At 47.2% G+C, this 12,234-nt stretch overlaps 1 protein-coding gene across 1 annotated transcript in view; it reads right to left on the bottom strand.

The window, feature by feature from the left end:
• Window positions 1–1,888: 1,888 nt before the first annotated feature.
• The window catches only part of LOC139229999 (casein kinase I), a 65,339-nt gene continuing 54,993 nt past the window's right edge, over window positions 1,889–12,234 (bottom strand). The window contains exons 9-11 of the mRNA XM_070861710.1: window positions 11,882–12,021; window positions 9,597–9,658; window positions 1,889–7,128 (exon numbers count right to left, since the gene is read on the bottom strand). Of these exons, the coding sequence (XP_070717811.1) occupies window positions 9,626–9,658; window positions 11,882–12,021 (173 nt within the window). The 3' untranslated portion in view covers window positions 1,889–7,128; window positions 9,597–9,625. The remainder of the gene's footprint in view (window positions 7,129–9,596; window positions 9,659–11,881; window positions 12,022–12,234) is intronic.

Raw genomic sequence — 12,234 nt, 5'->3', positions numbered from 1 at the left:
AATTGAAGAATAAATATTAGCCAGGACACCTGCTCTTCTTCGAAATAGTGCCGCGCAATCTTTTACGCCCACCCGAGAGAGCAGACAGGGCCTCGGTTTAACCGAAAGATGGCACCTCCGATAGTGCAGCACTCCCTCAGTACTGCACTGGGAGTGTCAGCCTAGATTTAAAAAAAAAAAGTGCTCAGGTCTCTAGATCGTGACTTGAACCCACGACCTTCTGACTCGGAGGCGAGGGTGCTACCCACTGAACCATGGCTGACACTAATCTAGAAACTATGTAAATTTGCTTGTGCAATACGCCCACTGGTTAAGATTGCAATTATAGTGACAAATTTACATGGCCAATTACCGTTTGAAATTGGACATAGGATTTATCATTGGGACCGTGTTCCCACGTCCAATTATCCCATGCCCTGTAGCCCCATTTCACCTGAAGATTACCTAGCTTTTGGCTCAGATTGTAAAGCTACGAGAGACCAACTATTCTCAAAATATTGCCTTCCTAGAATTGATGTTAACAGTAAGCGTGGGGCATTCGCACTTAATTACAGCACAGGTGGTGGCCATTCTTGCTGGCTTTTTGAAAGATCAATCCAATTAGTCCTATTCCCCTTCCATCATGATGATTTGTAAAAAGGTGAACACACCCAAGCTGACCTGGGGATACTCCTTCAATCTTAGTGCTACCATACCACTCTACCATTATCTAGCCTCTTCAGAGATGTAGCTTCATATTTTTCCGAGGGATATTCCTGCAATTCCAATCTAGGTCATGGGCACATTATCATCTGTTCCTAATTTTCAGTTCTATGATCAAGAGACCTGCCCTCTATAAACTCAGGCTACAATTGATCTCATTTAATGCACTCCAATTGCTTGCTGCTTGCTATTTTTGCTTCACTGTTGATGGGAATGCGAGTTTACAGTTCCACCTCTGCCAGCATTCCATCCATTAGTCGCCTAAATGATATTCTTCATTGAAACATACTAAGTTCTGAAGGGATTGAAACAAGATCCTGAAAGGGATCGACAGGGTAGATGCCGAGAGGTTGTTTCCCCTGGCTGGAGAGTCTAGAACTGGGGAGCACAATCTCAGGATAAGAGGTCTGCCATTTAAGACTGAGATGAGGAGGCATCTCTTCACTCAGAGGGTTATGAATACTAACTCGGAGTATATTCAAGGCCGAGATGGTTTTGGCCTCTAGGGGAAATCGATGGATATGGGGATGGGGCAGGAAAGTGGAGTTGAGATTGAAGATCAGTTATGATCTTGCTGACTGGCGGAGCCGTCTCGAGGGGCTGTATTGCCTACTCCTTCTGCGAGACTAAAGAGTGTGTAATCAGGCTAGTTGACCATGGAAGGTGACACAGTAGTCTAATCCTGTCCCCATTCACTTTCCGGCACAGGTCATTCAATAGCAAACCAGGAACAAGAATGGTGGCTAATGCAGGTCTTTTGGCACCCCAACTGTCACTTCAAGTGGTTCTCTTGATGATGGGCTCTCAATATTTTACCTCCTACAAAAATCAAGCCAACAGGCTCTGCAATATTAAATAGTGGGACAAGAGCATCTTCTCGCATCAATGAGCTGTTTAAAAACCGTTGCAGCTCCCTCCAGTTCTACCAGACTTATCTTCAAGCATCCCAAAACACAAGGCATCGGATGTCTTGGGTATTCTTACAGACTTCTCCAGGAACTCCATCATCTCATTACAGGTAACGTGGTTCCTCAAGATCCCAATGGTTCTCGGTGCCCCCAATACATTAACGGACGGTGAAGCAGAAGCAGTACCTTTCTAAGCGGCTTTGTAGATGAGGAGGCCTCCAGTCTGGATAACCAAAGTGTATTAGAGACATTCCTACCGACCAATCAACCAGACAAGACAATGGTGTTTTTTTTTTTCCCCTCTCCCTTTTATTTATAAGTTTTAAAATGTACACAAATAACAACCATATTAAATTGCATTGTAAATAACGTTTAGTGTCAGGAATAAAGAACTGTACATTAGACATCGAGACGGAATAGGTCAGAGAGCACATTTTTAAAAAAAGAAGGGCAGTGGGGAGGGCAGTCCAAACCATTTAACATTTCAGCCGAGGTCACATTTAGATGGTTTCCCCAAGAGCAGAGAGCCAGAATTCCCCACTTACCACAGACAGAAAAGCCTAGAAATTACTGCCAGTAACACTAAGCTACAGGACAATCCCACTTGCTGTTTTATTGCAGACATGACCCCCCTCGAATTAGCACGGTTCTGTCTCCCCTCAATTAGCAAAATCGTATCATAGAAACACACCCAGCATTCCTCCATTTTAAAATCACCAGACAGGAACTTCTAGACTCGTGTGGCCCACAAGAGAGTTACACAGTGTCGCACCTTGGACCAGGCCGGACAGGAGCCACCACCTTGTACTCCAGACAGGCTAAAACTTGGGAGTAAAAAAGCAACTGAATTGAGCTGAAAGTCTTCTAAGGCCGCTAATTATTAAAATAGTCCCTTCCCCTAAATCTTGTCAAGAGCCAAAAAAAATTATACACGCACGTGCGCGCGCACGCACACACACACACAAACACACATTCATAAGATAGTGTGCAATAAATACCATATACAACAGTGAGACGCGTTTTGCTTGAACCAGTGCTGCCCCCCACCTCCCCACCGACACCATGCCTGGCTCGAATCCTCAGCAGGACGAACGGTAAAACGGGGGGGGGGGGGGCAAGCTGTGGTAAACTGGCTCTGGGTTTCAACGCAACTCTTTTCAAGTCTTGACGATTCCGGCTTCAATTAGAAGCGCAGGACTTCTCTTCCTTTTCTTTTGGGCCAAGTGATTGACTTTTGGTGGCAACAGAACTTTGCAGGCATGCTGAAAAAAGTTCCATTAATTTGGAACTTGGAACACCTCCTTTTGTCCAAGTTGAATTTTGGATATAGGATTATTTTTTCTTAAAAAGTGAAAGGACAGCATAGTTTTAAAATTAAAAAAAGACAATACAACTGCACTACCAAGTCATCCACCAGAGAGAACGTCAACCCTTTAGTCCTGGCTGGATTAACACACACCGGTCCTTCACAGCGAAGGGACAGAATTCAGGAGAACAATAACTGAATTTGGATATAGGATTTTAAGTGAAAGTACAGCACAGTTTCAAAATAAAAAAACAAGAGGCACACTGCATTACTATCCAGTCATCCATCAGAGTGAGAACTTCATCGCTTTAGTCCTGGTTGGAGTATCACACACCGGTCCTTCATGGCGAAGGGACAAAATTCAGGAGAACAATAATGTACGAGAGACAGACGATCTGGTTTACAGTCCACCCAACAGCAACTCCTGCGGAGATGGGATACGCCGATGGTTTGATGCTGCCCTCCCCCAGCCACCCACCCCCCCTTTCTGCACAAATTAAAACTATGTTACACTGTTCGACATCGGTACTAAGAAGCAACAGTTTTCACTTTACAATCAAAAAACTCGCTATTTACACAAATACAAAAAAATCTCAAAAAAGTTATTTATGAAATACTAATGTTAAAAAAAATACATGGGAAAATAACTTAGGTATCGCGTGTATTAAATATAAAACAGAAAAGTCGTCATGGTGGGGGGGGGGGGGGGGAGGGATATGTTAGCGTCGGTGAATGGTTAATATCTCAAAAAAATAAAGAGGCCAACATTCAAGTTTACAGTACAGAACAAGAAAATGCATTTTGATTATATATTTCGATTCTGGGGAAGGGGGAGAGAAAAGGTCACCAGCTTCAAACCAGTGGCTAAGAATCTTGAAGCGAGGTACTCAGGAGAGGGCTGTAAGCTGCTTTCAAGCTGCGGGAATTGTACACTCCCTTACCCTGCCACCGATGACGCTTCCGTTCCCCCCCCCCCTCCCCCGAGCGTTGTAACCGGACGCACCCCGCCCCTCTCCCCCCCCACCTCTCCAGGTTTTCAAAAAGCCCAAGAAGCTTTGCCGCTCAAAAACTTTTGCGAGACTACACAGAGAAGAATCACCCAACCTGTAAGCAAAAGAAAAAGACGGGAGCGTACGCTGTTTTTAGGTCCCCTCCCGAGTAGGTCACTTTAAGACAGAACCGTATTCTAGTGGTAAAAAACAAGTGGATGCTGTTACATTTTGAATGAAGGGGCGACGGACATGGAACAAGGTCACTTATTGCAGTTTCTGCTCACACCCAAAATGGTTTGGTCTTAAAAATCAGGCGAGCGGGTGTTTGGATTGCAGACTGTGGGGGCCGGTAAGGTCACTCTTTGTTCCACTGCATCCAAACGTCGGACTGCATCACTTCCTCGTTCTGGAGTTCTGACCAAGCCTCTCTGCCACCTCAGGAAGCGACATTGCCACGGGAACATTTTTGGAGACACAAAATGGAGGACCTCACTTTCTGGCGCCTAAAATGGGAGGCGACACCTAGGAAAGCTAGGGAATCTTGAGCTTTGCTCAACCGAGCACAAAATCCTCACAATAAGTGACCTTCCCGGTTGGCGGAGCGTCCCTTCTCGTGTCTGGCTAAAGATTTGCAAGAATTTCACTGAACACTTTTAGAAACCACACACACACACACACACACACAGACACAGTAGTTATTTACACATTTACACCTGGGTTGGAAAATCCTCCTTAGCAATTAACCGGGGATCGACTTACTGTTTAAAAAAAAAAAAAAAATTCCATTTCTGCGGGCAATAGCGGACAAATAAAGCAGCACGCTGCAACACAATGTGTTCCGTCTCCAGTTCCGCTCCTTCCTGATGTTTTGGATCTTGTAGGCAGTTGTAGGCACGACCTCGCCAGAAATGATTTAAGGGCTTAATTTTCAGCAGGTATTTTGGCGATTGTTTCCTCTCCACCTCCCCCCCCAGCAAACCTCTTATTTACATGTTAGCACTACCTGGGCAGTAGTTAAATGGGTACCTCGTCAACCGTGTGTTTACAGTCAGCCACACGGTCAAAGCATCAATGCCTTCCCAAGCTCAAGACGACGAAAGTGAAAAGCCATCTTAAAAAGGTGGAATACTGCGGATTATATGTAAAGGCATGAGATGTGGGAGCGGGCTGCTTATATCCGGCGATGCATTGCACTGATTAGCACTGCATTTACATCTCTTCCATCAACACACTCGCTCCAAAATCTTGACATTTAAGCGCAGCAAGGCTTCTCCCTGCAGTTGTCCTCTCTGCGCTTTCCCCTAATGGATACTGGCTGATGGAGGGCCAGCGCCTGCACAATTTATTTGGGCACTGCTGCTGGATCTGCCTCAGCCACGGCTGGGTTGGGGGCAGGGGGGGGTTCGGGAAATTGCAAGATGCGGAACGAGGTAAAAAAAAAAGAGAAGAGCAGAAACCCACGTTGGCTCCTCGGACACTCAAACATTAATGTGAAGCAGCTCACGACAAAGCTTCCACCCCCCCGCCCCAGTCATTCTTCAATGTCGTGCACTTCGGAACTACCAGACTTGGCCCGCACGCGCTCGAGATAAATCTGTAGGCGGTTAGAAGATGGGACACCAAGCAAAGAAAGGCATTAAGCCCCGGGGTCCAGTCGACGCCACCACGGAGAAGGCTTCGGACGAGCAAACGACAGCGGACACGAGCAGGCAAACATAAAAATCAAAATCACGCTGGTTCTCTTTTTGTTTTAAAAAAAAAAATGCAACATTGAACGGTTTTGGCCAGAGATCCTTACTTAGCTTGTAGACGACCGGGGATAGGAACATGGCACTGAATTGTTACACTTGGGATTAGAAAACCTTCACTCCAGATTTTCCTGCACCCGCTGAAATTTTTTCTTTCTCTTTGAAAGAAAGTACAACAGAACACGATAAAGCGTTAAAAAAAAATAAATACATACATTCTTCAGAAATTAGCAGCCAAGGTGGTTCCATGCCACTGGTTTTGTCAACACACACACATATATTAGAAAATATATATATAGTTGACACAAGCGGACGAGCAGTTTTGCTTTGACGAACCCTCGTGAATGAGTCTTCGATGGGTGAGACCTTCCCCAACCCCCCACCCACCGTCGCACGAATAGTGCTTCTATTAAAATTCGTGTTACTCTCTAATATATACGCAAGAGTTACTTTTTAAAAACATGAAGTCTCGTCGCCGCCCCTCCCCCCACCCCACGAATACAGATAAAAAGCTAGGAAGTGGCGTTAACTGAATAGCTACAAGGAGAAGGGAAATGGAGACCAAGTTTTTTTTTTGAGGAAATGGGGAAGGGGGTTTAAGAGGGCCCAAAGCAAATCCCTTTATATACACAGGAATCCCAGTGCTGTCACTGAAAATAAAAGGGGCAATCCCAGTACCCACTTTGACCGCACCAGGACGCGGAGGGCGACGAAGGCCCTCGATTGCGGTACGGGATGCATCGAATGCCAGGCCATCTCTGGGCTGGGTCACCTCACTTAAAAACGCAGGTTGCCTTGAGGACTTGCCCACTTATTTATTGTTTTATCATTGTATAAAAGTGACCAGGACTTGGCATCGCTGGGAACAGAGACCACTGCATGTCTTGAAAAGGAGCTTGTCAAATCAGTTTTTAATTATTATTATTTTTTTCCGTCTGCCTCCTACCTTTTAACGTTTTGGGGGAAAGAGAGCGCACACACACACACACACACACACACACACACACACACAATTAGCAGAGGGGAGGAGACGGAAGTGAAGGGGGTGAAAGGAGGAGAACAGGCAGAAGGGGACATTTACAATCGGCTACTGTGTGGTAAAAGTGTGTCAAGCTCGAAGCTCTTGACTATTTCGAGGCTGGGGGAGGCAGAATGTCCTTTTTCTGTAAGGAAAGAGAGGGAGGGTGGGGACGAGGGGTCCAAGTTAAATCGGGGTTTTCTTCCAGGAAAAAGAAAACTTCCAAACAAACGGGGGGAAAAAAAAAAAAATGTATATAATAAATCTGAGGTGATTGACACAAGATCATTGCAAGCGTGTTCAGACTGAAATTGAGGCCTTGCGTCCTCGATTCTCGCACAAATAAAAGAGCGGGTGAATACGAGCCCGGTTCTGATATCCTCCCTGAAGGCTTCGTTGCAGTGGTCAATGTTGGAGAAGTCGCCCCATCATTGGCAAAAATCAGCGAAGGAATCTGGGGTTGGGGAAAAGAATGTTCAATGTTATTAAAGCATTCCCCTCTTCACCACCCCCCCCCCCACCCCCACATACTTTCATTCGATGCAATCCACTTCCGACAGCACTCAATCCGAATGACTCTTTGGGTGCCTCGATCGGGAGTGCTGGACTCGGCTTGACCACTGAGGCGGACCCAGGTGCTTCCAAATGGGAGGGGGTTCACTGGCTGGTGATGAGGAGCAGGAATTTAGCCCCTCTGCCCTGCCCAAGGCCAGGGTGGGATTATGGCATCAGCTCATCAAACCTGGCAATTGAACCCGCACCTTTGCCGAGATACGCGGCAAGTTTATCCCATCAGCGGTGGATGTCAGTGACAAGGGAAAGCGCCGAATGTGCCAACGTAAAAAAAAAAATTCATTCACGGGATGTGGGCGTCGCTGGCACAGTCGGCATTTATTGCCCATCTCTAATCGCCGTTGAGAAGGAGGTGGTGAGCTGCCTTCTTGAACCGCTGCAGTCCCGTGTGGTGAAGGTGCTCCCACAGGGCCATTTCAGAGGGCAGTTAAGAGTCAACCACATTGCTGTGGGGCTGGAGTCACATATAGGCCAGACTGGGTAAGGGCGGCAGATTTCCTGCCCTAAAGGACATTAGTTTTTACGACAATCCGGTAGTTTCATGGTCACCGTTATGGATGCTAGTTTTAATTCCAGATTTTATTTAGTTAACTGAATTTAAGTTATGCCGTGGTGGGATTTGAACTCAAGTCTCTGGATCATTAGTCCAGGCCTCTGGGTTACTGGTCTAGTAACGTAACCACTATGCTACTGTGCCTCTGCCAGATCAGTTTCATAAGAACATAAGAAATAGGAACAGGAGTAGACCATATGGCCCCTCGAGCCTGCTCCACCATTCAATAAGATCATGGCTGATCTGATCATGGACTCAGCTCCACTTCCCCGCCCGCTCCCCATAACCCCTTATCGTTTAAGAAACTGTCCATTTCTGTCTTAAATGTATTCAATGTCCCAGCTTCCACAGCTTTGAGGCAGCGAATTCCACAGATTTACAACCATCAGAAAAAAATTCCTCCCCATCTCCGTTTTAAATGGGCAGCCCCTTATTCAAAGATGATGTGACCTAGTTCTAGTCTCCCCCATCAGTGGAAACATCCTCTCTGCATCCACCTTGTCAAGCCCCCTCATAATCTTATACGTTTCGATAAGATCACCTCTCATTCTTCTGAATTCCAATGAGTAGAGGCCCAACCTACTCAATCTTTCCTCATAAGTCAACCCCCTCATCCCTGAAATCAACCCAGTGAACCTTCTCTAAACTGCTTCCAAGGAAAGTATATCCTTTCGTAAACATGAAAACCAAAACTGCATGCAGTATTCCAGGTGTAGCCTCATTAATACTTATATAGCTGTAGTTAGACTTCCCTGCTTTTATACTCCATCCGCTTTGCAATAAAGGCTAAGATACCATTGGCCTTCCTGATCACTTGCTTTACCTGCATACTATCCATTTGCGCTTCATGCACAAGTACCCCCAGGTCCCACTGTACTGCAGCATATTGCAATTTTTCTCCATTTAAATAATAACTTGCTCTTTTATTTTTTTTCTGCCAAAGTGCATGACCTCACACTTTCCAACATTATAGGGCATCTGTAACAGGCCAGTGACCTTTGGGGACAGAGACAAGGGAAGCAAGTGGAAAACAATGTTCAATTTCTAATCGGGATCTGGCAATCCCTACTGGAGGCGTGTGGATTTCAGGTGTGGATAGTGTTTACGTTCCCAGCCCCGAGGAGGGCGACAAGCAGCATGATCATGGGAATTCCATCAACCTCAGAGATTCCCTGCAAGCCACACACCAGCCTGACTTGGAACGGTGTCACCATTCCTTCATCGTTGCTGAATCCATGCCCTGTAATTCCCCACTGAGCACAAGCACAACTGCAGTGGGGCATCGGGATTGCAAGATGCCAAACCACCAAGGTCCATCTAGTTCGCCTTCCACCATCCCGGAAGTCGCACGATACAACGATAACATTGACAAATCACAGCGATCACCGAGTCTACAACAGGCCAAGAAATGGCACGAGGAAAGCCCTCAGCGATGGAGCGCTTTGGGAACCATAGGTCCAAAAATCACCTGTGCCTCAAGGCCAAGATCAGATTAGCCACGATCTTATCGAGGGGCCAATGGCCTGCTCCTGCTGATGTTCTCCCAAGCACGCTACACTCGTGTCTCAAATTAATGATATCCCAAATAGGCCAGTCGGTCCAACTGGTCTATGGTGTTTATGCTGCAATCTTCCACCCCTCTTCATCTCACCCCATTAGAATACCCTTTTCTCACGTGCTTATCCTTAAATGCATCTATGCTCAGCTACAATACATAATTTGCAGAGACAAAATGTGGTACAAGATGAACATGCTCATGGCACCATCCGAGCAAAGGACAGCAAACGCTCACTTACCAAACTACCTGCTGGTCGAGGGACATTAGTCACTTTGCCAAATGATCAAAGGGCATGCTGGTCTGTAAGGGAAACAGGGGGAGATCAATTACTGCAACAAAGACTCACTCGAGGGCAATAACTTGGCAATTCACAGATACAAACATCAAACAGCGAAGAGGGTAACCGGATTGGACATCAAGGTGCAGGTCGCTGATTGGAGCGCGGACAGGTACATCAGGAGCGGCGAGGGATCGCGGAACGACGTGTCCAATGAACCCTGCTGGAAAGTGCGAGCCTGTGCATGTTGGACGGGGAACGAATTGGGCTCCGCCGTGACCAACACTCCCGGCTAAATACCAGCCAGTTGGTCGAAGATACATGAGGGGTGGCAGTACCCATTGAACCATGCTTCAGTAAATGGTTGGCACAGAGGGGGGGGGGGCCACAAGCAATGCCAACATGAACAAAACTACACACACTTTTCCAGCTGGGGGAAAAAAATTGAGTTTTAAATGAAAAAAAGGTGGTGGGGGTTTTTCTGTGTGTTTGTGAACAAACCGATCCGATACCTGGCAACAGTTAAAGCATTTGGGCTGCATGCTGGAGCATTTCTGCCTCCACATGGCAGCAACACTGGGTTGTCGTCACTAGAGGGCCTCGAAGAGCTGTGAGACTAGCAAGCTTCCTGCTGTGGCATTTGGATTTATTGCACAGGTCCCAGGGCAGTAGAATTTACAACACACACATACATGATAAAACATTTATTATGCGCGTTTGAATTTTGTTCTGAACGGCAAAAAACAAAAACCTGCTCTCGTGCATACTCCGCAGGGCAAAAACAGGAACAACTTGCGACCAACGTGCTCGCTAATTTTTTTTTGGGTGCACAATGATTCAAATGACCGTGCATGCGTGGGTTCTCCATTACAAAGCTGCTGAGTGACCTGCGCGGGATCTCCAGAGCGCTACGCGGCCGCGCAGTTCAACAGGAACATTGTTCGTGGCTCTCAAGTCACTAGATTTCTTTTGACCCTTTTGCTTTCTAAAAATATTCCCCCAGTTAGGGCAGCAGTGAGCGTGCTACAATTGGCCGTAGCTTAAAGGGAGACGGGGTTGATTAAATACAGTTAGTCCGCCCTCTCCTTGCTGGACAAGCTCAAGTTTGGCAGTGGTGGCGGCCACGGTCCAATAGTCTGCCAACACCCGTGGTCTGGGCTTACACCAGCACTGCCACCAGAGAGCAGCGAGCACCGATGACACGGCAGCCCGGCACAAGTCAAGATGGACGAAGACGATGATAAAAATAAAGTGACCCTTTGCACGACACTAAAAATCACCGGGTGTTACAGCGCAGATGGGTTGATGCCGGGGACTTTAGCACAGATTCTACAGAGCACTAAGCAGTTACAGAGACACAGCTTCCTGGAGACTTGCAAGGTTGGAAAGGCCAGTATTTATTGACCATCGCTAGTTGGTGACAGCGGTGGGCAATGTCCCCTGGGATTATTTTTGGGCCCGGGCAGCCCCTTCAGATTTCCGCACACAGGCAGTTTTTCCAATTGAAAAGGCGGGAACCTCAGAGTGCCGTGCGCCCGTGAAGCTTAAAGGGAACATTGGTCGTGGGTCTCTGTGGTTCGTTAAACCGCTTCAGAGGGCAGTTAAGTGTCAAGCACAGTGGCATGGGACTGGAGGCATGTGGAGGCCAGACCGGACATGACGGCAGGCTTCCTGCTCTTTCCTGAAAGGACATTGGTGAACCAGTTGGGTTTTTAAAATCCGACAGCTTCACGGTCACTTTTACTGATGGCAACGTTTTAGTTCTCAATTTTAAAATTTTAATGCAAGCTGAATTATAAATCGTCAAACTGCCACGGTGGGATTCGAACGCCTTCTCTGGATTATTAATCCAGGCCTCTCATCCAGTAATGTAACCACTGCACTACTGTGCCAGTAACTTTTACCAGACTCTCGTGTAATTCCCAACCTCAAGATACCACACTGGCGCAGTGACAGGAAGGAGGGAAAGCAGCAATGTTCCCTGTAAGCTGCGCATTGTGCTGCGTAGCCTGTTTCTTTAACTGCGTGGTCCCTTTAAATTTCCATGCCTGTGGGGTATTTACAATGGAGATGCTGGTGAACGGCCTGCGTGGGACCTTTCCAATTATTGTACGGCCGTGTAGCTTAGAGGAGCAGATTTTTCATTCCCCCCCCCCCCCCCCTTCCACCGCACAAGTTAATTAAGAGAGGAATCAGAGAGAGGGCTGGAGAAATGTGAAGAGGCGAGGGATGTGACAAACTGGTACCTGTGACGCTGAAATGCGCGAAGCGTCTTGCCGCGCTGTGAGATCAGAGGAAGAAACGTTGGCGGGAGCACCTCGATGTAACCTCATGCTCACTTTCCGCTCCCTCTCGGCCCGGGAGATGGGTCTCGGTGAGGTATTTGCTGCAACACAAGGAAGCACTTTGTTGAGTTGCATTCTTCCGCACAGGGAAGGTCGGTTGCGTGCGTGCGTGCGAGGAGTGATCAGGGCGGCGTTTCAGCTGGAGTGGTCTGCTCGGCTCCACAGGCGGCAGGTTCGGCTGCTTCTTTAGGGCCGAGCCTGCTCTGTGAGCACGGAGCCAAGATACAAGCAGCTAAACCACTTTACAACAGTGT

The sequence above is a fragment of the Pristiophorus japonicus genome, chromosome 19, assembly GCF_044704955.1.
Source record: "Pristiophorus japonicus isolate sPriJap1 chromosome 19, sPriJap1.hap1, whole genome shotgun sequence".
Lineage (NCBI taxonomy): Eukaryota > Metazoa > Chordata > Chondrichthyes > Pristiophoridae > Pristiophorus > Pristiophorus japonicus.
This window is presented reverse-complemented; position numbering and strand designations above follow the sequence as displayed.